A 24,220-nucleotide genomic window follows, 5' to 3' on the forward strand; every position below is an offset into this window, starting at 1 on the left:
CCTGGGTGCTCTTAGTGTCATCTATAAGATTGTTCACCATTTATTGTCTATGGAGCAGCTCCAGACTGTATACTTGATGACATGATATCATAGTTTTAGCACTCTAGTTTTTGAATTAAGGAGAGAGTTTTTCATGTAAAGTAATATTTTGGACTGTCTTAGATCATAGGAATAACATGTATGAAGATGTTATGGTGACATAATTTTCGGCGCAGCTTGGTGTGATGATGTTCCATAGACTCATTTAGCCACGTGTTAGCAACTGCCTCTTTTAAAACACATAGACACTTCATTCAAATATTGACTTTATTCTTTATTTTATTCTTTTTTTAAAAAAAAAAAAAAAAGATTCTGAGATATATTTTCAACATCTTTCTTTTTGAAATCTGGAATATACATAGCTATTCTATGTGTTGAATTTATTCAGTAAAGTTTGGAAAAAATAAGAAAAAATTTCAGTTCTGCAACTTCATCTCTAGAGGCCAGTAAATCATACATACTAGGCCTTTAAAACAGTGAAATTATACAAAATGCAAAAATGTTAGGGAAACTTTTAAAGTGGACTACAGGCTGCAACAAATGTAAAATGCTAAGAAAATGTAAATATTAATGCAGTAAGACTACCGTATTGCAACTGTTGCATTAACAATTGAGTCGATGATATTTTATTTATTTAGGAATCATAAAGGACACAAATATAATTGTCTTTTAAACTGTATTTCTTTTTTTTATTTATTTATTGCCTTGCTTGCTCTCTTCTATGTGGATTATAATATGCATTTAGTCTACACTGTACTAATGGATCGTTGTACCTTTAATTCTGATGCATGATGGGAATTGTAGTAATTCGCTAAGACTGGAACAAAACCAGTTTAGCGATACAAAACTACAAGATCCAGAATTCAGTTCTCTTACTTCTGTTGGGTACAAACAAAAATGGCGTCGAACGGGGAAGATGCGGGTTCCCTCACGACTGTTGTTCGTGGGGAACAAGAAGAGAGAAAAACGTTTTCATTTGGTTTCACTAAGACAGTTAGCAAATTTAAACCTTCGGCTGTCGACGCTGCGATCAAGAAAGATGAAAAGGATTACCTGACAGGAATTGACGATAAAGAATTGCAAAGGTAAGCTTCGTATGCTACTGCTAACCAACGTACCGGTTTCGTTTAATATACAGGCTAGCATCAGCATAACCGTTACTTATTTCATTCTGACATAGCTTAGCTAGCAAGTAATTAAATTATTGTAAGCGTTGTTAGCAATTGTGAACGACGTTTATACCGTATCTCATTATATTAATTATAAGTAAAGCTTGTTATGAAGCGGCCCTGACTGCTAGCTCGCTAACTTCATTCTGTGCTGCAGTTCAAAACCATCGGAGAAGCCCAAGGAGCTCATCATCCCTCTGATCCAGAAGAACCGCTGGCACAAAGCGGACCGAGCGGGCCACAGCGAGGCGAGCGGAGGCAAAACACAAGAAAGAAGCCAAGACAATGACTCTGTGGAGTCTCAAGCTGTCAAAGAACTCATTGAAGGTATGTGTATTCAGAAGATATAGTGAGCTGAGATAACACTTAACCAAAAATATTAGTCCCAAGGGAAATTGCTGTGCAGCAGCTGCAATACAAAGTGGAATAAGAGCAGATACAAAGAGTGCAAATTTACACAAGTCTAAAATACCACAATATTAAGTGAGAGATATGTAATAAAGATAACAGTAACGTGAAAACTAAATGTCCAGTGCCAAAATAAGCCTACCAGTATGGCTGATAGTTATGGAAAGGTTCATTCCTGATGTTTGTACACTGTCAAATTCCAGGTAGTATAAGAGCTCAAGAGCGCATCATTAATGCAGAATGTTCATGATTATGTACATGACATTTCCTTTAATGCCTAATTATTGCACATCATGTCCTGTGAGTCAGTTGTGAGGGGTTAATGACAAGAACTGAATGTAGTCCACGCAGTAGTCCATGAGAGAGGAAGAAAAGAGAGCAGATCAGAGCTGAAAAGGATGCTGGAACCACCTCAGGTCCCCATATCTCCACTGTCTATCTGTCGACCTGAGGTCTAAACCCATGTTTAGTGTGTGTGCATTACCTCTTATATAAAGCTCCTTATCAGTGTCCAATTTGTGCTTGTAGACTCCCGGAGGCAGCTTGATCAGTGGCAGAATGGCCCTCAGTCAGGAGCCAACCTGAACCTCTCCATCCCCCTGTTGATGCAAAACAAAGTGCCAGATGGCTTTGAGGATGGGGACCATGTAAAGGTGGATCTACGGCCTGAATCTGTAAGTACAGATTCATATTGTGTGATTGAAATGTTCTCTAATCTGAAAAGAAGTGCGCAACAAAGAATGCAAGCTGGATTCAGCAGTTGTGTCAGAAAAAGATAAATCTTGATTTGATGCTTTGGATGAAGTCTTGATTAAAGACTTGCTTGAATCTTTCTAACACACTGTTTAAAGATAAGATAAGATAAGATAAGTTACACCTTTATTGATCCCATAATTGAGAAATTCCAGTGTTACAGCAGTCAAGGAAAAAGAGTCAGATTAAAGATTTCAAAATTAGACTTAAAAGACTTAAATAACTAGGTATGCAAATAAGTACAAAAATCCAAGAGTCGGCGATAAATAACAATAACAATAATAATGAAAATAATAGGAAGTGGATAATAATGAGCAGCAGTGAATGAAAATGAGCAGTGGATAAAGGGAGCACATCTAGTGCAAGTGATTGTATGTGCAAAACAGCAGACAGCTGTGGTGTCCATAAAGTGTTAAAAACAAGTGTTGGAAATGTACTTTGCAGTATTTGGGCAATTTGTCAGTTGTGTACTTGTTATTCCTGTGACAAAGAGTCTGAGAGTGGAAAACAGGTCATTATATTTCAATATGTGCATTATTGTTAGGTAAAGTAGAGGACACAGTCAAGTCATAGAAAGTACACCCACACATGAGAGAAATTTTAAGAGGTGAGGGAAACTGACTGATTCACAGTCTTAACTGAAATTAGGTTGACAACATGAAAAAATATTTTCCACTACTAAAGTCATTTTTTATTCTGTTGTACTATATTAAAAACACTCCTCTCTATATGTAGATAATTTATTATTATTTTAGTAAGCTTTGATGGTGGCTTGGTTTTGCTGCCTTGCTCAATGGCATTTATATAGTTGTTGTTATAATAATTATTTATATTATCATTTTTTTTAAAAATGGTATCAGATGTGAACATCACAATATAATCTGCTAGACAGGCGTTTTGGTGAGCACATGAAAATGCCTGACAGTACAAAAAAATATGGTAGACTGGCTACTTTGAGTCAGACTGAAATTTGAGTATGCGAAAGTGCTGACGGTCAACTGAGTACAATAACACCCCTGTGTGCACATACACAGTCGTGCGCATGCGTATGTGTGCAGATGACTTTGTCAGTACATTGGGGCTTGGGTGGCAGACAGGCGTCAACAGTCTCCCCAGAGACATGCAGGCAGCCAATCGGATCTCTTTTCCTTTCATCAGAGGCCTCGCGCCTCGTCACTGTCATCCCATATCTGCTCTCAATCACTGCAGATGTGTCTGTCAGAACATGAGAGTCAGGGGAAACTTGCTCGCCGTGCCCTGGAGCTCATTTTAATGCAGCCTGCTCTGCAAGAGAGAGCTACCAGGCAGCCTCCCTCAGAGGAAAGCCTTTCTGCGGAGACAGAGATGAGCGGGGCCATTGCTCTGATGAGGGCTGCTGTGGCTGTTGCCTGGTGACTTCAGTCAGCCTGGGCTGAGTCTGACAGCCTGGAGCCAAAAGGCTGAGTAAGACTGGCATCACAAACTGCTTCTCTGTCAGCCGCCATAGTTTTTTTTTTTGTGTGTGTGTGTGTTTTTCAGAACTCAAACATTTCGTAAGCACCTGAGCATGTTAGCCCTGATAAACATTTTTAATGCAGACTGTGGTGTCTGTATTTCTCTGGTTATTTAAGAATTTAATGTGTGTGTTTTGATGTTCAAAAAGATAATGTCATCGTATGTGTTTGTCAGTCGTCACAAGCAGATTATGACAGTGTTCCTGTTGAGGCCTATGGGCTTGCCATGCTGAAAGGGATGGGCTGGAGTAAAGAGGAAGGTATTGGACGCACATTTAAACAGTAAGTAACAAACAAATCATTTACTCTCCTAATTTAACATTAGATGTCACTTGCACCACTGTGGTGCTCGAATTTAAGCTGAAAAAATGACGAGTGCACAGACAAAAAAAAAATTGGCAACAATGATTGATTAATTGCTTACGTCATTTAATGAGTAAATTTGCTCAACATTTCTTAGTTCCAGCCTCTCTACTGAGAGGATTTGCTCCTTTTCTTAATTTTATATCTTTGTAAACTGAATATCTTTGGACTTTGGACTGTAAGACCGACCAAACTGACAATGGAACATATTGCAGTTGTAGCCCTAGATTGAATACCAGTTAAATCAGTGTTTGAAATGGTTAAAATTTTGAAGTAAATGTTTCTACATTTATATTCTGATCAGGATATTGAACTTTAGTGCTCATTGCTACTGTCAATATTGTAAAATTTTAATGATTTTGCCCATTAACCTGCAATAATATTATAATCTGCACTTCTATAAAAGCACTTATCATAGGAAATAGTGTCTTTTGTTTTCCCCATGAGGAGAAGCAATTGACAGGATCACTCATATTTGTTCTCAAGTGGCTTCGTTCCCTCAAACAGAAGATGTCTGTCTCAAGCTGCATCCACCTCGTGCCTCTTTCACATCCTGCCCGTGTTAGTTTCTTTATTGATTTCATTCTGTTTTTCCCCGTCTGCTCAGACACGTGAAGCCAATCGAACACCAGCTCCGTCCAAAAGGTTTGGGTCTTGGAGCCGATCGTTCAGCGATAAAGGACCTGGAGCCCAGCAAACATAAACGTCCCCCCAAGCCAGGCGAGGAGAGAGAGAAGGAGGAGGAACTAGTGATGGGTCCAGGCGGCTGTGTTCTGGTGCAGTCTGGGCCACATAAAGACCTCTACGGCAAGGTAGAGATAATCTGAGATGCGTTTGCATCCATAGTCATCATTTATTGTTTCCTTAAATGGAAGTAAAGTTTTGCAAAACTACCTGTTTTAATTCTATGTTTTGTTTTTAAGAACTTTTATTCATGTGCTACAGATTGAAGGCGTCGATGCAGACAATGCTCGTGTTGTGGTGAAGCTGGCTATTGGCGGCAAGTCTGCGACAATCAGCCAGTATGCTGTTAAACTGGTCGGGCGCAAGGAATACGACAAAAACGGCAAAGACCTCAGTAAGTAACTTTGAACAAATTAAATAGATAAAAGTTAACATTTATGGAATCGATGCTGATGGGACATTTTGTTTTCCTTTACACCAAATTAGATGATATTTCACAACATTTAAAGGTCACCAAATGCCCTATTCTGTTTTTTTATAACTCGTACACCAGTTCTATGTAATGACAGTAGCAATATGATTCAGTTCAATTACACAGAAATGACCCAGTAATGAACTTCAGGTTGTTTGTTGTTATTGGTTTACTTAAAGTTGTCAGATGATGATTATCGCTGCCTGTAAAGCCACATACTGTCTACAACTGACTAAATATTGGTACTGTCGTTCAACATACTAGTGTGAGTAAACAGTAAATGTATATTTTTCTGACGCACTTAGCTCTAATTATCCCATCACTTTCTGAGAACCTCTTTGACGGCTGGAGGCGCGTAGCCATGGTAACTTGTGCCAGCCTCCACTCTACCTGCATCAATGATTTGTGAGAATTGTAGAGTCTGAACTAATTTATAATATATATTATGCCTGGTTAAGTAAAATGTAATGCTTACACTTAAAGTGAAGTGTTAATGATGTACTGCCTTGTTTGCTGTTTGCCATTGTTGTGAATGTTATTGTCACTACAAGATTGTTTGCATACCATAATATTTCACTGGAAATAGTATGTGTAGCTGTCTTGCTATCCCTGTGAGTTCCCCACACAGACACACAGATTCAGCCCTCTGTCTATGTGCAATACTTTTCTCTACTGCTGCCCAGCACACAGCAACAAAATCAGTCGTCAACATGTGCCTATGGCTGCCTGGCTCCCCCAGCACGTCTCCCAGTCCTTTTAGTTTTAAACCAAAAACTCAGACAGTGTCCTTCTCCTTGGTCTGGGCCCCAGTCCTCCGAGGGCCGGCACACTACTGCATGAAAAAGGGAGAGATGTAATCAGAACAAACCAGCAGCAGTTGTGTCAATCATCTCACCTGGTACTTCTCTCATGAGCCATCCCCCACACCTCTCCCCTGCATCTTACCACTAACTACACCCACCTCCACAGTATGCAGTTCACATACTGGTGGTTTCATACTAAGGTTTCAGACATAATATAAGACCTCACATACTGTTTCAGTGTACTACGTAGCGTGTTTGTCTGGAATCTCAGAGGCAGCCTCTGTCTGAAGTTTCCAGTTGAAGGAACAACACTGAAGCCATCTGCTGTTGTTTATTCAACTGAATTTTTTCAACTGAATTTGTTTTGTGACAAGTCTGAGAATTGCTAATTCAATAAACCTGATAAACTTATTTTTAAAGCAAAAATGCCCAAAGATTCACTTGTTGCTACTTCTCAAATATGAATATTTAAGAACTTTTCTATGTCAGTGAATTGAATTTTTCTTGTTTTTGGAGTGTTGGTCAGGCAAAACAAGCTTTGGGAAATTATGATGGGCATTTCCTGACATTTAACAGACCAAACAATATATCAAGAAGATAACTGGCAGACTGATCTGTAATAGAAAATAAATGTTTGTTGAAGCATTAGTTGTGTGGAGAACTGACTGGGCTAAACAGGTTTGTCCTCTACTGACATTTCAGCCTGTGTGGAAAAAACACAGTGAGTCAGCCACAGCTTTTATTTTCAGTAATAAGAGAGTAGAGACTAAAAACACAACCACTCAGAATCACACACAGTCACAGCACAGCAGTGTATATATTTAGATGTTTGCCACATTTCACTTAATGCAATGCTAACCAGGTTTTCCCTGCTAACCAGGTCGCCTCAGTAAAGCCCACAAAGACAAGGAAAAGGAGAAAGAGCGACAGAAGGAGCAACAGAGACGGGAGGAGAAAGAGAGGCGAAGTAATGGTGACGAGGTAAAACACCATTCTTCAGAACGAGGGGGAGGAAAGGACGACAGGAAGAGGAAACACAGAGAATCTAGTCAAGACAGGTACATTTGTATTCTTAAAGTGCAGCTATTTTTATACACTCTACCACACTGTAGTATTTCTCATTTCCATTTATTGGTTAGTAAGTTGTCAGTTTGTTTTTCCTCTGCAGAGAGAAGCCTCCAGTGAAAGAGACAAGGCGACCACCAGCTCCCCCCTCCTGGCTCCAGAGAGACTTGAAAGTTCGCTTTATAGACAAAGCTTTCAAAGGGGGCAGGTACTACAATTCAAAGGTACTGATAAGCCACATAAATATTGCATGATTGTCAAAGTGTCTTTTCTTTGTATCAACTTGCTCAAGCCTCCTTTGGGATGTGGAATCCAAATGCTATCATTAAGTTTTAGACCAGGGAGCTCCGCGTCATGCCAAACAACGCCCCTTTGCTGTTCTAAAATCAATGTAAAGCACGGCCTCTGGTGGCTTATCCATCCATCCATTCATTTTCAACCGCTTCTCTGAAGCCGGGTCACGGGAGCAGCAGATTGAGCAAAGTAGTCCAGATGTCCCTCTCCTCAGCAACACTTTCCAGCTCCTCCTGGGGGACCCTGAGGTGTTCCCAGGCCAGATGAGATATGTAATCCCTCCAGCATGTTCTGGGTCTGCCCCGGGGCCTCCTACCAGTGGGACGTGCCCGGAACACCTCTAACGGGAGACGCCCAGGAGGCATCCTGATCAGATGCCCAAACCATCTCAATTAACCCCTTTCAAGGCAAAGGAGCAGCAGCTCTACTCCAAGCTCCCTCCGAATGTCCGAGCTCCTCACCCTATCTCTAAGGCTGAGCCCAGCCACCCCATGGAGGAAACTCATTCAGCCAACTGTATCTGCGATCTCATTCTTTCGGTCATTACCCAGAGCTCGACCATAGGTGAGGGTTGGGACGTAGATGGACCAGTAAATGGAAAGCTTTGCCTTCCAGCTCAGCTCTCTCTTCACTACGACATAGTGGCACAGTGCCCACATCACTAAAGACACCACGCCAAACCGCCAGTCCATCTCCTGCTCCATTCTACCCTCACTTGTGAACAAGACCCCAAGATAATTGAACTCCCTCAGTTGAGGCAATAACTCACTCCCAACCCGTAGGGGCCAATCCACAGCTTTCTGGCAGAGAACCATGGCCTCAGATTTGGAGGTGCTGACTATACCTGGCAACGTCTCTTAAAATAAACACACAGCATGAAAAACTGCAATAATTTACTGATAATAAATTATCATTCTTCTGCCATGCAAAGTAGTTGTTCAGTGACACTTAGCAGAACGGTTGCCAAGCAACACACTGATGCAGGGGAAAATTTGAAAGGGCAGATGTTCTGACTAGACTCACAAGTCAGTCTTTAGACGCTTAACTAATGCTTAACTAAAGACTGATGACTTTCTCCCTGATTTTGTGTTTAGATGGGCGGATACAATTTCAGATTTTAAAAAAACTCCCTACGTTGCAGAACCAATAGTAAATCCACAGGGCAGTCCTTCAGTGGCTCGCCGAACTCTTGTGCTTCTGACTATCAGAAGGCGGAGATCTCTGATTGTCTGGTGGTGAGACTATGTTCTGACAAATAGAGCCACCTGCTCAAAATGACCTACCAGAAGCGGGTGATCTGTCAGAATGGACCATTTCAGCAGCTCATTTTGTCAAATAGAAAATATCTCATATCAGAATGTGCTACTACCTCTAAATGTGGTTAAAAATATGGGCATTTCCTCTGGAATATATTGTTTTCACATCTTAAATGCATTGCAGATGCGTTTTTAATGGTAGCTCGATTTGTAGGAACACTGTGCTTTCTAATTCTTCAGCAACATGGAGCCAAAAAGTTCACCACATGGGTTCTAGTACACCTAATGTTAGTAGAAAGGAAAAAAAGTTCTTGTCATTGTTATTGCAATTCCATTATAACTACATATGTATCTACCAACAACAACTCATAGGCTCACTCTCCCCAAGCTGTTGTCACTTATCAGTAGCCCGGTTACTTGCTGAGTAGCCATCCTTCATTATAAAAAAATAATGTCACTAGCAACTGACAGAACAACAAACGAAAAGTGAGCGTAATAGGCTACAAATAAAAGCCAGTCATAATCAAAGACTGCAACTATCTGTTTTATAACTGAAATGGTTCAAGTCACCAGGTTTTTCGTTCAGTTATATTTACACATCGTATTTTAATTATTTTTTATTCATTGCTCTGAAATATACACTGTTGAAAAAGTAGCACAGAAAAACTATGGAATATCGCACCAAATCTTTAGCTGCACTGTTGAAATCATTGTAAGTGTTGGATTTTTGTCACAGCTGTTAAAACCAGGCTTGTTTCCTTGTAGATGCGTGTGGAGGACGTCCTGACACCGACCACCTGTGTGTGTCGAACTGAGGAGGGAAGACTGTTAGACGGTGAGTCATCAGTGTCATCTCAGTCTCTGCTGGTGTTCGTTTTCTCTCTTTGCTCTGGTGTTTGTTTTATTCCATAATTAGAGTTGTACAGGAAATTCGCAAAATGTGTTGTAACCATTATGAATTTATAATAAAGAAATGATTTGTGCTTTATTGGTTAAGATCTGATATAGATACATTAATGACGTCATAAAATTCTTGAATAACCCTCTGTTTGTTTCTCTAACGGCAGATGTGAGCCAGGACATGCTGGAAACCATTGTTCCAAAAAGTGAATATGATTCTGTAATGGTTGTACTGGGAGAGCACAGAGGACAGGTAAACAAAGCATCATCTCTCCTGCAGGGTGTGTGTGTATGGTTTGTTCTGTTACTAATCTCAGTGTTGTATTTGTTCGGTCAGGTTGGCCGTATTCTCCAGCGGGACAAGAACAAGTGCAGAGCGATGGTGCAGCTCGATCGACACGAGGAGAAGGTGTTCACTCTGGATTATGACACCATTTGTCACTATGTGGGAGCATCTGATCACTGATTCAGTGTTTCCCTGTCCTTTTTCATCCCATCTTAAATGTCTGTTTTGTTATGTTCAAAAATTATGGATTTTAAAGCATCGCAATTTTGTAATAAAATATTGTCAAGAATTTTATTCGTGCAGACATTATTACAAGATCTATTGCCTCACCATAAAGAAAAGTACCGCTGAGTCTTTTTCACAGTAATCTTTAAATTTATTAGCAAATGAAGTCCACCAATGACTTTAGTAACAACAAGAAGGTCACTCTTCAGGTCATATAAAAACATATTTACAACTGTTCTACATGAGTATGAAAGCACTGATGGTGTAAAATCTCAGCACTCAGTTTCTGACATGTTTCAGAATGAAATGAAAATCATGAGATGTAAGTCTGTGACGGCAAATGTTAAAATGTAAGCAAAGGGAAGACAGAATGTACAGCGCAGTCTTCGTTGTCTCCCAGGAGCTTGGCTCACTCCTTGGGTATCTGGTTTGCTGCGTTAGCCCGAAGCACGGCTCCTGGACTTGGGTATGGCCGCTGCTGGAAGAGGGGACCCGCTGCCGTGGTGTCTGCACCCGTCTTTGCTTCATTACGCTTGGGCAGGCCACTTGACCACGTGCCCCTGTGAAGATAAATATGTTTGTATTGTTAAATAATTTGGCTTTATACATTTTGCTCACACCTTAAAGGGGCATTCCACCAATTTCACACATCAAAGTCATGTTTAGTACAAAGACTATAATGTCTTCTGTGGCTCTGCAGGAGCTATATCAAGTCTGAGAAAACACTCAGTTTGCTTTTACAGACTGTAACAGAAGTCCTGTGTTACAAACAGGGTTGTGGAGTTTAAATTATGTGGCTATTTACTAGGCAAGGTCTAATGAAAAGGTGCATTAAGCTGCATTGTGGGAATTGTAGGATCCAGAGTTTTTAAAGCTTGATCCGAGCCTTGCATAGCCAGCTGTGCCTGTATTGGAGAAAGATCTGACCGAACCCATTGTATTCTGCACTGAGGTAAAAAAAAAAAACCAACAACAAAAACACTGGGTTGTTCGAATTTCTTTAAACCAATCATAATCGTCTTTGATGACACTCTAAGCTCAGAATGCAGCAACAGTGCCCTTGAAAAATCAGGAGGGAACTTATTTTGGTGGATAATTTGCACATGGGTAAAGTCCTGGCATTAAAATGCCTAAATCCCCATAAAAACAAAATGTTTTAGTGTGTAGGCTGCAATCTCGGAGGTTGTTGTTGTTTCACGCACAGTGCTAAAGTGATGTCTGGAGATGGGTCTGGCTATATGAGACCAGTTTCACATAGCGACAGGGATTTTGGTAACATGCAGACAGCAGAAGAGGAGGAAAACTCTGTCTGAAATAGACAGCCAATGGCAGACTTATATGCCCAGACTACATACTGTAAGCCAGACTAGCCTGACACACAGCGGTTAGAGATGCACCAATTTATTGGCTGAACTCTGGCATTGGTCAATATTTGCCTTGCTGATGGCTGATGTTTTTCTGTTGGGCTCGGACAAGAGGCTAGAATACCCAGCTGCACACGTGTGGTTTGTTTTCATGTGCGCTTCCAGTCAGCAACTGTTCTGCATCTCACATCTTGGATGAGAAGAGAAATAGACTGAGCTGCAACAAGGCAGAGATGATTATCTTGGTAAAGAATAACATGCCTCTTACTTACAATTAGGCTATGAAGTATCTGTGAGTTTTGCTTTTTTAAATTGTTAATACTCAGGAGAAGATGTGCACTGTACGATCAGCATCAGCAAAATTTTTATTTTAAACATCAGTATCGACCAAGGATTTCACAATTGGTGCATTCCTAACACTTGTGATTGAAAATCAAAATATTTCGGCCTCCAGTGCTTTATTTTTTTTGTCTTTCTCCCAACTTTATTAAAGTACAATATTAAATTTCTGGAGTGCTCCTTTAAAGAAAAGGTCCAAGAGCTCGTTTGATTCTCTGTTAATACTGTACCTCGGGGCATCAGAATAAGCACTTGGATCCATGGGGTCCATCTCGTCGTCTTTTCTCCCTGAGAGGAAAATAAATCTGTAACATCCATTCATGTAAAAAAAGTTTGAAAATGTGTGTGTGTGTGATAGAGGTGTCAACATTACCTCTTTTGCTTTTACTGTACGGAGCTATGTCTTCTCTCCTCGGCTTTCTTCTGTCTCTGTCCCTCCCCTCGTCCCTGTCTCGGTCTCTGTCCCGTTCCCTGTCCCGGTCTTTGTCTCTGTCCCGCTCTCGCTCTCTGTCAGGCTTCTCATATGGCCTCTCGACTCGTTCATCTCCTCCCTCGACTGGAAACAAATAAGGGCAATAAATACAAGATAAACCAACCAACCATTTTCCCAACTGACGATCAGACCTGCAAAGATTTGTGGTGATAGGTTGATAATAAATGCATCATCAAAATGTTATGTCATGGAGGGTCCATAATGCCATACCTCTAATTTTCTTGGCAGGTTTTGTTACTACTGCACTTGGGTCATTCGGGGACAGCCAGGCCACCATATCTGTTTCCACATTCCAGTAATAAGGAAGACCACTGTGGGTTTAAGGAGAAAGAAAATCAAATGGATGAATGTGCAGAAATGAAATAATAATAAGTGACAAATGATGAGAAATAATGTCATTAGAAAATCCAGGACAACTCCACGTGAATCATAAAAACAACTTATCGTAGAAATCTGGTGCACGTACCAAGCAGGGTCGAACACTTTATACCAGTTTGGTGGTAGATTCTCCAGCCTGGTGGATTCATAATCTACGTTGTTGTCATCGTAATCTTCAGCAATAATCTCCTCATCTGCCTCTGGATTAATTGGAGGAGAACAATTGTTACATGACACATCAAAAAAATGAATGAAACGTAAAGAAAAATGTCTGAATGCTGTGGGCCAAAATGTTTTCTACTACCTTGGTCTGACGGTTTAACAATCCCTCTCTTGGCCAGACGGGCCAGCAGTGCCGGGGGTAGAGGCATCCTGTAACAGAGAGATTGGAGGATTAATTCATGATGATGATGCAACCAGGACTGCAAACCTTCATCCACTGACTTCAGCAGCTGGAAGCCGGAATACACAGATAATGGTCTCTTTCAAATGAAAAAAAAAAAGAATTTACCCAATCATCCAAATATATTGGGTTTTATACGAAAACCAACAGAGCTTCATTTTTCATTATTTATGGACTTTTGACTCGTTTCCATTCGAGGGCTGGTTTTGTTATTCAATCAATTCAATTCAATCAATGAATTTTATTTATACAGCCCAATATCACAAATCACAATTTGCCTCACAGGGCTTTACAGCATACGACATCCCTCTGTCCTTATGACCCTCACAGTCCTTATGTTCTTAGATATGTTTCTTGTTCCCTGCAGCTGTCTCACCCTTGTCTTTTATGTGTGTGGATTGTTTTTAATGGATGCCACACAGGTTGAAGCCAAATCCAAATTTCCCACAATGTGGGACAGTAAAGTGAATCGTGAATCTATCTCAGAAAATATAAATATATGTATATTCTGTTATTCATGAATTGAATGTATGTAAAGTTTTTTGTTGGTATTTTTGCTTGTGTGACAGTAAACTGAATATCTAAAGGTTTTGAAGTGCTGCTGAGAAAAACAAGCGATTTGATGACAAAATATCAGTCATTTTAGAAAATTTCTAAACCAAACTGATTGATTCATTGCAAAAATAAGTGCCAGATTTACCAGTAATTAGTTCGTTGCAGCTCTAACACCAGCATAGATTTCCCAGTTGAAATTGGCCCATACTGACTGTATGCACATTTATCTGCATCTACAGCTGTTTTTTTTCCTTTCAATTCTCAAATTTTTGCAGCATAACTGTTTAATCTCCCACCATCACTGCCATGTACTTAGAGAATGTGAAGTTGATTCCACACCATGTTAATTTTTTTGGACGGGGCGCCATCTTGTGAGGATCACGTTGGTGACCTGTGCCTGATGCGGTGGTCAAGCAATGGTATGTGGACAAACGGATCACCATATGTTGGTGAAGATTCTCAGTTATGCAGGTCATTGGTAATCTTAAGTGCTATATCGTAGGCAACTGGACTTGCTTGAGTTTCTTGAAGACTTTTCACCTCTCATCCAAGAAAACAGGACTGAAAAAGCCTCTTGGGTTAGATGTGAAATGTCTTAAAGAAACTCAAACAAGTCCAGTTGCCTACGATATAGCACTTATGATAATCACCCTATGACTTGGTAGGCCAAGGCTGGATTACAGACCCTGATGCACTGCCTTCACTCACATACCTGACACTGCAAATGTAAAATATCTCGCTTTTGGACTGAGTGCATCCATTTTGATAATAGAGGTAACTGTGTGCCTACCCCACAAAACAGTGCTCCCCTACATGGCGGCGTGACATACCTTCTGGGGATGCACAGATTTATCGGCCGAATATTGGTATCGGCCAATTGTCACCTTGTTGACTGCCATCTGCCGGTAATTAAGATGACATTCACCGATGGCAGTGGCCGATATTTTTCTGTTGTGTCACATCAAATTAGAGCAGGATAGAGAGCAGGGCTCCAGACTAACGGCCACAAACTAAAATTAATGAACAGTAGAGGAAGAGCACAGTGACTGTTGGGCTCTGTGATCTCATTGATGTGTGGCGAAAGTAGCAGCCGGTGTCCTGTCTGTCTGTCGCATTGGCCACCCCTGAAATCGGGTAAGCTACCTCATTATCGTAAACTATGATCATTCACTCAGTTGGTACTTTATGATGTGCCTGCATTTTTTAATGTACATTGCTTTCTTTTGTATGCGGCCTACTGCTGAAGGTACAACTTCTTTTCGAGGACTTAAAAGAATAAAATATAGAGGCATTAAATTACATTTATATGGTGCCAATCTGTTGTGTTGTGATTGGTAGGTCTTTTTATATTTTTAATTGAAAATTTACACACAGGAATGTAAAAAAAACCAGTCATATACTACATTGTTAGTTATTAAAAGTTGAGGGTGGGGGGAAACATTGATACAGCATAGTATTGCAACATTTTTGTGTGACAATATTGTATCATCATACAGTGCCAAGTATTGATTTTTTATCATATAAATTATTAATGTTACAAATACAAATTAAACTTTACATAGCCTACTTGAACAATAAAATCAACTGCTTTTTAAGTCCACTAAATAAATTTTGCTGCTAATAAAATTATTTAAGTGAGATGAACACAAACTTTATCTTATTAAATAATGCAGATGTTGACAAAGTTCTCCTTTGGGGACATAATTTATAGTTTAAAAAAAAGACAATAAATTGCAATATGCTTTACTGAAATACTCAGCATATCGCAACACGTTAAAAATTGCTATAATATTGTGTCTTGACTTCAGTATCGTGGAGCCTCTGGTAATTCCCAGCCCTATTAAAAGCAGATATGAAAAGTGGAGACAGAAACACTGATTAAATGCTAGTCTGTGTGTGTTTGCACGGTCATGTCACCCCTGTAGAATAAACTGAGTGCCACATTTGAGCCACCCCAGTCAAAAAACAGTCTGGACACGCCACTGCTTACAGTAGGTAACAAAGCAACAGGGTTAAACACAGATACAACAAAGCCAGCAGAAATATGACTCTCATGAAATTTATCCTGAGATGTAAAGAAAGGTCTCTGAATCAGGATTAAAGCCTGGGTGGCTGAGAGGAGTTCACTGATGGCTATAAAGTGTCCCACCAGTTATTTCAATGGATCATTCTCATCTGCATGCTGTTCCACGTTACATCTGCGTCTCCCGGTGAAACGTTAGCTAGTGTTGCTTGGCTGCTTTTAGCATCTCAGGTTTGGATAAAGTCTTCTTAATAATAAAAGGATGCCTCCTGAACTTTGAATTCACCCGCTTTGGACACGATAAAGCATTTATTTCTACAAAATAACTCGAAACAACTGCTCGGTGACTCCGGCGGCAGCAAGTGGATGATTAAAACAACACACACACACCTGTGAGCTCCGTAATTACCTCGAAACTACCCTACACTTAAACCCTCACAATTCTATAGAGAATTTAATGAATTAAAATCACTTCAACATTACCTTTTTAATGAAAATCGCCTCTGATCTTCGATGAGAGCTGAGGACGAGGCGACTTCCCACAACAGCACACGGCGCGCACAGTGATGACGTCACAGCACGGTTGTCCTGACGAAAACAAACATGGAGGAATATGCCCGTGAACCTTGGTGAGATTAGTTTTTTTAAAAAAAAAACATTTCTCTTTCGTTATTTGTTCAACACTGTTAACTTCGGATATAGTTTGTCTTGTTAATGTGATGTTGAAGTTGTGAGAGTGAACAGAGAGGCTCTGTGTGTTAGCCTGTTAGCTTAGTGAAGGGTCAGGGACATAACGAGATAAAGCTGTGGTCAGTTAGTTTGAGCCTCAACAACCTTTTGTGTTTATGGCTCTGTGTCTGTGACAGTGACAGCTGAAGGCATTATAGAGGAAAAAATGCACTCTAAAATACAGTTCACACATGTAACTCATATAATATTGTATAGCTCAATTTTAATGTGTGAGTTTGAGCCAGCCTCCAGTGACCAACAGACTGACCCAACACTCATATCAACTAAAGATAAAGCCTGGACCAGCTCCAGGACATAGACTGTAGCTGTGGTGTTACTGCCATATACAGGGGTCCTACCAGAATCCCTAGCTATTAATGAATTGGTAATTTTTATTTCGTTTACATACATCTACTTTCACACATACGTTTTTCTACATTTAATATTATTATTTTATTATGTGCTGCATCATCTTTTTCTTTATCACAAATGTTTAAATTGTCTTTTATGGTCAGCACTTTGTGTTACATTTTATGCATGAATTGTGCTATATAAAAGTTATTATTATTAAGTTGTTATTATCTTGAAAAACAAAGATAATTTCACAAAAAATTCTCACAGTCCATTATTGAAAACAGAACAGGCCAAAGCCCAAGACCTATTTTTGCCTATCCTGTAGCAACCAAAGGATAACCCAGACTACCAGCAATACCAAAGAAAGGAAGTAGAAGCAAATACAGCATGGTGTAGCATATGTAAACAGTGTACACCACACTAATATTAATAATGATACTTAGTGTTTGATATAGACGTATGATATAATATATGATGTAATGAAACAGTATAACATATTAAGATGATGCAGTATAATATAGTTCAGTAGAATAAGTGTGTAACGATATATCGATCAGGATCGATGTATGGATTCAGTGATCAGAATTTGAGCATCTCATCAAGATGCCTTCTCCAGGCCTCCCGTTAGAGGTTTTCCAGGCACATCCCACTGGTTAAAAGCCCCCGAGGCAGACCCAGAACATGCTGGAGGAATTAAATATCTCATCTGGCCTGGGAACGCTTCTCGGAAGGAGCTGGAAAGCGTTGCTGAGGAGAGTGATGTCTGGGGTACTTTGCTCAGCCTGTTACCCTGCAGCCTGGCCTTGCATAAGCAGATGAAAATGGATAGATGGATGGATGGATGAATACATACAGTCATCTTTAAGATGCACCTCCCTCCTAAACATTCAAACAGTACCAACGGCCTAGTGCCAGGCAGATAACAGTAAGCAGCCAGGATATTTACTGATATCGTCTGATATTGATATTGAGACCCCTGAACTGAATCAAATCAAAATCATGGTAGACTTTGTGATATCAGCAAATATTTCATTGTTGTCCAAAAAAACCTGATATTGTATTGTAATAAAACTTGTGATATAAGATACACTATAAGGTGAAATGCAGTATTATAGTGTCATGTAATATATAAAGTATAGTAGAACAATATAACATAGAATATCAAATATAATATAGGCTAATATAGGTATGGTATATGTAATAAATAGTAAACTTATCTTGTGAAAAGTAGGCAACAGTTGTACAAGAATTTATTCAGTATTTAATGACCTTTGTAGGGCTGCAGTTAACAACTATTTTCCTAGTTTGATGTGTCCATGATTTGTTTTTAGATTAATTTGTTTCGGTCTATAAAATGTGAGAAAATAGTGAAAAGTACCCATTTGATATGTTTGCTTGATAAATGATTGAAGCAGTAGTTGCAGATTATTATTCTTTTCTCTTATTGATTAACTAACTGTTTCAGCATAACTATGATGGTGCCAGTGTGATAGGGCGGCAACGGTAAAAGTAATTTGGATGGAGTTTAAAAAATAGATATGTTGTTATAACTGTCAATAAAATACCAAAAATCACTGCAGTAGCACAGTGTGAAATATGTCATGGTGCCACTTTTATCTCTACAATAAACTATTTTAAGTAGCATTGTGGTATGGATATGAAATGCACACATTACATTACAAAGCCTAAATATGACAAATAATTACGTCAACATACTGTATCCTATTTTTATATGTTCTTCCCCTCTGTTGTTAATGCATTCCTGCAGTCCCTGGAGGATAGTGGATGACTGTGGAGGTGCTTTCACCATGGGTGCTATTGGAGGAGGGGTGTTCCAGGCGGTCAAGGGCTTTCGTAATGCCCCTGCAGTGAGTTCACCACATAATAATAATAATTATTATGTGCTCCAACTCTCATCATGCTGTTAAAGGCAGATTTGAACAGTGCTGTAATGTTTCAGGGTGTCGGACACAGACTGAGAGGAAGTGCAAACGCTGTGAGAATAAGAGCTCCACAGATCGGAGGTGAGAACGCCTTCTTACATAACCAGGAATTATTTCCTTTACTGTAGCTCTTGGAGTTATTCTTATGGCATATTAGACTTTAAAAGTATAATTTCTTGTATATATCAAATATTTTACCTGCAAAAGGAATTGTTATGTTTGGCTAGAGCCCAGTTATTACATTTTTCTGGCCTAAAACTAAAATCTTACATCAAACCTGCCTTGTAAACGCTCCCTGGCTTGTTTGTGGTGGTTTCACAGGTAGCTTTGCCGTATGGGGAGGTCTCTTCTCCACCATCGACTGTGGTTTAGTTCGCCTCAGAGGGAAAGAGGATCCTTGGAACTCTATAACAAGTGGTGCGCTGACAGGGGCCATCCTGGCAGCACGCAGTAAGAGGAAGCCCATAAAATCACAACAAACATGGCACCACCTTCTCGTGTCACTGACTGCATCAAATTAACAACTGTGATTCAATGAATTCTGTGTTTTTCTCCAGGTGGGCCGTTAACTATGATGGGCTCTGCCATGATGGGGGGGATCTTGCTCGCTCTCATTGAGGGTTTTGGGATCCTCCTCACCAGATATACAGCACACCAGTTCCAGAACCGTAAGTGAAGATGATTAAGTTTTGCCAATGATATTCTAAAGTGGCTTAATCATTATTTCTATTAGCAATGCATCACATTATAACTTGCATGTGAAAGGTGTCACTTGTAGTGATAAACCCACAGAGAATTATCACCTCTACAGTTCCCCTCAGCCCTACTGAGTGTTATGTCACAGTTTTTGTTTTCTGATCTGCAACTTTACTGTTGTGTTTCACTCTCACTGCTATCATAGCATCCTTTTCAGCAAAATAAAAGCTCTTAAATCCAACTGTATGCTACCTGCCTTGCAACAAACAGGAGGCAGACAAAGCTGGAAACTAGCTGGTGAACATTGTAAAACACTTTGCTATTAAAGAGACAGATATTTCCCTCAAGAGTCAGTGTAAACCAAAGCATCGCTGAGAGGAGAGTGAATATTGGACTTATATTTGCCAAGTGCACATAAATGTGTCTTCAAATTAATGCTAATTAATGCTAATGTTGCTCCGCATCTGCTAGATGTGTGTTTGTTGTAAGTTTGTCATATCATCTTAAAGAGTGAGGACATGTCAGTGCTCACAGCTGCTACAAAGTGCCCAAAAAACCTAATATTGAAGCTTTAAATTAATGAGGAAAATCATTCAGTCCGTTTAAGTACTCGTGTAATGTAATTACAGTCTCAAGTTTTATCTGTACCTCCCGCACACAAGTATTCTCACTGCATTAGTGCTAACAACCCACTCATGCCAAGTAATAGCCATTAATGAATGACCGCAATTTGCAAATGGTAGCCCACTGTGGCAGTTTGCAGCACTGTGAGAAAGGCCTCTTGGAACAGATAGAAATCATTTAGTTGTTCTGTGGGACCTCCAGCAGAGCTACAGTGGTTTGTAGTTAAGCAGATGTATCGGTGTCAGTGCTGTAGAAACTACAGACAAACAAGAGGCCAGAAATGCAATGCTCTGTGAGGAGCTGACTCTTGTTTTTGCTAAACTGTAAAATCTGTTGTGCATTATGTGTTGCCATAAGTTGCAGATATTCCCTGACACTTGCAGAAAGGCACAAGCCTTTTTCACAGCAGACATTTTGACTTGTTACAGTAGAAAAAGCACAGGTGTTACTGATGTGGCCACTAACTGGGGCTCTGCTCTGTTCAAGTGTCCCAGTGAGACATGACAGTATGCACAGTAGGACACTGAGGCCTTGTCCACACATACATGGGTGTATTTGATAATGTAGCTTTTTGTGTTTTAGCTTACTTGAAATAGATCTTTTGTGAAGTATCTTCTGTAGAAGTTCTGCAGAAAAGAGTTTTTGGCTTGACATGTCAGAGTGTGCGTTGTAAGCGTCTTTGTAAGGCGTCACTTATGAGGCGATATTCAGTGCAATGGCAGATGTGAATGACTCTAACCCTGCTAACACGATTTTTTTTTACATTTTTACACAAAAAAAGTACAGATACTTCTTCTTTACACTGAGGCATACAGGCGTCTGAATGTGTTATGGAGGTCAAAGCTCCTTCGTCTTGTTCTTGTTCTTCTGCTTCTTACTCTTCTTCGCATGGCTTTAGGGTTAAGGTAATATCACCGCCTGTTGCTTTGGCATGCTTTTGACAGCACTTGAGTTGTGCTTTGCAGTTTAATTTGGGCAGAGATTTTTCAAAACAGTGCTCATGTGGACAGGATTTTTTTGAGAATAAAGGAGGGAAAAACTCAGTTTTCAAAAATCCTTGTGTCTTTGTGGCCTAGGCCTCAAACTAAAGAAGCCAAATAATAAATTCAACTTATTATTTACACTTATGTTTTTCCTGCTGCAACATGTCAAAGGCCTATTCTGTGAAATGAACAAGTGGAGTAGGTAGACTGAGGGAAAGCAGGCTCATAAAAAAGGTTAACTGAACAGCATACTGTATATAAAGGTCAATGTGCACATACATTGTATCTTGATTATAACAACACCATGAGCAGGATAGTGCCACAGAAACCTGAGGACTGTATCTTTCTTCTTGTTTTCTCCAGCTATTCCCTTTGCAGAGGACCCCAGTCAGTTACCACCAAAGGATGGAGGTCAGCAGCAGCAGGAGGCGAAGGGACAATTTCAGTAGAGAGCAACAGGGACTGAGACCAGCTGTAAACACAGTGAGTCAGACCAGAGAGTAGCGGGGGAAACCAAACATTACAGTGGGTATCATGATGACCAGGAGGTGGAGATTCTGGTCTCTACAGTGGTGTCACCTAGTTGCACTATGTGCTCATACCTCAGGGGCAAATTACTGTGAGTCTTAGTTATTTATGAGTGAATGTTTATATGTGAGCAACAAACCTCACGTTTGCACCCACAGCATTTCATGCACCATTTTCTGTATGAATGGTTGTTCTGTCTTCACTGTAACCTTTTGGGATTCAATATGTCATACTGAAATGTATTTTTGAAAACTGATTTGATTATTCAACATCAAGGCAATATGTGTATGTTAAAGGAATAGTTTGATATTTTGGGAAACACACTTATTCACTTTCTTGATGATAGTTAGATGAAAAGATCCCTCACATGTCTGCACAGTAAATATGTAGCTACAGCCAGCAGACAGTTAGCTTAGCTTAGCATAAAGACAGACAACTAATATCCTAATCCGTACAAAAGCCAAAGTATTAGAGACAGTTTGTTATTTTTTCCATCGGCTTATATGCTGGACTGTTTCTTGGGTAGCACAGTGATTTGCTGGAGTCTTGTCATCACTGTGAGGTTGCTAGGCAACCAGCAGAGATGGTATCTATCTTGTCATGTAAGGCCCTGATCACACAGAAAGCGTTTCAGCAGCTGGAGGAGCCTTTTTGTAATTATTTTTAATGAAAATGATGCTTGTTGCTTAAGGTTTTTGCATTGCGACGCACCTGGTGTTTCTGCACTCTAAGCGTCTGGTGTTTTTGTCGAAGTGCCCTGAACTCCTCGAGTTGAAAAAACTTTAACTCAGAGCAGAAAAAACGCCCCATATCATCTCTTTTTTCATCATTTTTTTCCCATTGTCCAATTGCATGATTTGAGAGGTGGGCCTTCTGTGGTGGTCACAACAAGTTTACAGTTGGTAAACAATGGAGGAGAAACTGGTGGTAGCAGGTGCTGGATACCCAGAGCTACACGGCCCGACGACAGACAGCAGGTGGTCAAACTGCCCCCGAGTCATCCTAGAATATGCCTGGAAACGGCCATCACTGAGTCGAAGCTCCTGGACCAACTCGTGGTACTCCCCGTGATCCACCCTCTGTTTTAGGGTCTCATGTACCCACACAGATCTCAGACAGTACCGTCTGCTTCAACATTTTAGGAACTAGATACTAATTACTGTCAAATAACTAAAATAAATAAACAGTAGATTGATTACACAGGAAGTTTAGAATAAGGAAGTGAGTCTGTGGTTGCCTGGTAACAGTAAAAAGGTGCAGCAAGCATTTATTTTTCACTGGTGGCATTCAATTTAAAAAAAGGCAGTGTAGTGCGCCTTGTGATTTGCAACCTGCAAAATGCTTTCTGTGTGATCAGGGCCTAACTCTTGGGAAGAAAGGGAATACGTGCATTTCCCCAAACGCCAAACTATTCCTTTAAGCTTCCAAAGATCTTCTACTTGTACGCACAGAGTATGTTTGTTCAGTGAGGTTTTACTATAGAGAGTGGTATTGTGAGAATATGTTTCTGAGTCTTTAATTTATTTGTCAGTTGCGACAATCAGTGCAAAGAACTGTGTGTTTATAATTGATGTGTGTGCTTTAAGATGTGTCTGGGCTCAACTAAACCTCATTCCACAATTTGCAGTTTCTCTTAAAGGAATACTTCACCCACAAAGGGATCATTTGATTATGTCACCTTGAATTTGTGGAGCAAACTTTGTTTTTCTCGCAAGCCTCTATGGTGAAATAAGAATCCAGAAAACAGAGACGTATATCTTTTTCCAGCCTCTCCAGGTAACGAGTATCATTAAGCTCCAAATCCTCAAAACCAGCCTGAAATTAAGGAAATCTGAAACAAGTGCATTAGAGTCAATGTAGTACAGCTGTGTTGTTGTTGGACCCTGGTCTGAGCCAGCCCAATGCTACATTATGATTGGGCAGTCTGTGTCCAGGGACGGTTCTATTCATCAAAAATTTTTATCAGTTATTAGATTCTTCGTTCTCTGTCAAAGCTTTCAAAAAAAGCAAAGTTTTCTCCACAAATTCAGTGTAATGCAGGGTAAATAACTGATATACAAATGATCATTTTGTGTGTGAAGCGTTCCTTTAATAACATCTTGCCTCACCCGGCAGCTTTAGTCATTTTGAATCTTTGTTGAATAGTTGTCATCTTGTGTTTTAGAAGGAGGAGCACAAATCGTGAAAAATATGAATGGATATTATATTGCTTTAATTACTGGCACATGCACTTGTGTAGTCACTTTGATCGCTGCATCATTCATCAAACAACAAAGCACTTTTTAAACTCCTCGGTTTTCTTGAGATCGTAGCATCTGTCACAGGAGAGAGGTGATGCAGCGTGATCCCAGCATTTGCTGTACAAAAACTATGTATAGAAAGAATGCTTAATTTATGTATTGAAATATATTTATCTTGCAAAAACTGATTTTAAAAAACAATAAAGGCATCAAATGTCCTTGAAGACTTGAGATTGTGTTATTTCTTGACATGGCTCCTGCTTAAGAAAAGCTGATATTATGCAATGATAGTAATTGCTGACATTACATGCACCTGCGCTCAATCACAGTGTGTTTATTCACTGTGAAATACCGCCCC

At 39.9% G+C, this 24,220-nt stretch overlaps 3 protein-coding genes across 3 annotated transcripts; 2 read left to right on the forward strand and 1 right to left on the reverse strand.

Moving 5' to 3' along the window:
• Positions 1-930: 930 nt before the first annotated feature.
• Positions 931-10,274, forward strand: gpkow (G patch domain and KOW motifs). Its single transcript, XM_049580880.1, has 11 exons — positions 931-1,124; positions 1,366-1,535; positions 2,145-2,290; positions 4,038-4,144; positions 4,833-5,037; positions 5,171-5,303; positions 7,065-7,242; positions 7,353-7,473; positions 9,565-9,634; positions 9,867-9,952; positions 10,037-10,274. Exons 1-11 carry the CDS (start codon positions 937-939, stop codon positions 10,163-10,165), a joined length of 1,533 nt encoding a protein of 510 aa, XP_049436837.1. The 5' UTR covers positions 931-936; the 3' UTR covers positions 10,166-10,274.
• Positions 10,275-10,395: 121 nt separating this feature from the next.
• pqbp1 (polyglutamine binding protein 1) lies at positions 10,396-16,328 on the reverse strand. Its single transcript, XM_049580881.1, has 7 exons — positions 16,249-16,328; positions 13,089-13,156; positions 12,873-12,984; positions 12,617-12,717; positions 12,287-12,469; positions 12,144-12,201; positions 10,396-10,770 (listed from the first exon to the last, which is right to left on the reverse strand). The coding sequence occupies exons 2-7, from the start codon at positions 13,153-13,155 to the stop codon at positions 10,620-10,622; spliced, it is 672 nt and encodes a 223-aa protein (XP_049436838.1). The 5' UTR covers position 13,156; positions 16,249-16,328; the 3' UTR covers positions 10,396-10,619.
• Positions 16,329-16,342: 14 nt separating this feature from the next.
• Positions 16,343-24,064, forward strand: timm17b (translocase of inner mitochondrial membrane 17 homolog B (yeast)). Its single transcript, XM_049580882.1, has 6 exons — positions 16,343-16,394; positions 18,617-18,716; positions 18,809-18,872; positions 19,113-19,241; positions 19,349-19,459; positions 21,458-24,064. The coding sequence occupies exons 1-6, from the start codon at positions 16,369-16,371 to the stop codon at positions 21,541-21,543; spliced, it is 516 nt and encodes a 171-aa protein (XP_049436839.1). The 5' UTR covers positions 16,343-16,368; the 3' UTR covers positions 21,544-24,064.
• The last annotated feature ends 156 nt before the right edge of the window (positions 24,065-24,220 follow it).

Source organism: Epinephelus fuscoguttatus, linkage group LG7 (genome assembly GCF_011397635.1).
Source record: "Epinephelus fuscoguttatus linkage group LG7, E.fuscoguttatus.final_Chr_v1".
Taxonomy (NCBI): domain Eukaryota; kingdom Metazoa; phylum Chordata; class Actinopteri; order Perciformes; family Serranidae; genus Epinephelus; species Epinephelus fuscoguttatus.

What these genes read in the sequence shown, in the direction of transcription:
- gpkow (XM_049580880.1), top strand. Translation starts at nt 937, where the DNA reads ATGGCGTCGAACGGGGAAGATGCGGGTTCCCTCACGACTGTTGTTCGT. An exon ending in ATTGGACGCACATTTAAACA is followed by an intron (nt 4,145 to 4,832) that starts GTAAGTAACAAA and finishes CCGTCTGCTCAG; the next exon opens with ACACGTGAAGCCAATCGAAC. An exon ending in ATAAAGACCTCTACGGCAAG is followed by an intron (nt 5,038 to 5,170) that starts GTAGAGATAATC and finishes CATGTGCTACAG; the next exon opens with ATTGAAGGCGTCGATGCAGA.
- pqbp1 (XM_049580881.1), bottom strand. Translation starts at nt 13,155, where the DNA reads ATGCCTCTACCCCCGGCACTGCTGGCCCGTCTGGCCAAGAGAGGGATT. An exon ending in TGTTAAACCGTCAGACCAAG is followed by an intron (nt 12,985 to 13,088) that starts GTAGTAGAAAAC and finishes CAATTAATCCAG; the next exon opens with AGGCAGATGAGGAGATTATT. An exon ending in GTACAGTAAAAGCAAAAGAG is followed by an intron (nt 12,202 to 12,286) that starts GTAATGTTGACA and finishes TTTTCCTCTCAG; the next exon opens with GGAGAAAAGACGACGAGATG.
- timm17b (XM_049580882.1), top strand. Translation starts at nt 16,369, where the DNA reads ATGGAGGAATATGCCCGTGAACCTTG. An exon ending in GAATATGCCCGTGAACCTTG is followed by an intron (nt 16,395 to 18,616) that starts GTGAGATTAGTT and finishes GCATTCCTGCAG; the next exon opens with TCCCTGGAGGATAGTGGATG. An exon ending in GCTTTCGTAATGCCCCTGCA is followed by an intron (nt 18,717 to 18,808) that starts GTGAGTTCACCA and finishes GTAATGTTTCAG; the next exon opens with GGTGTCGGACACAGACTGAG.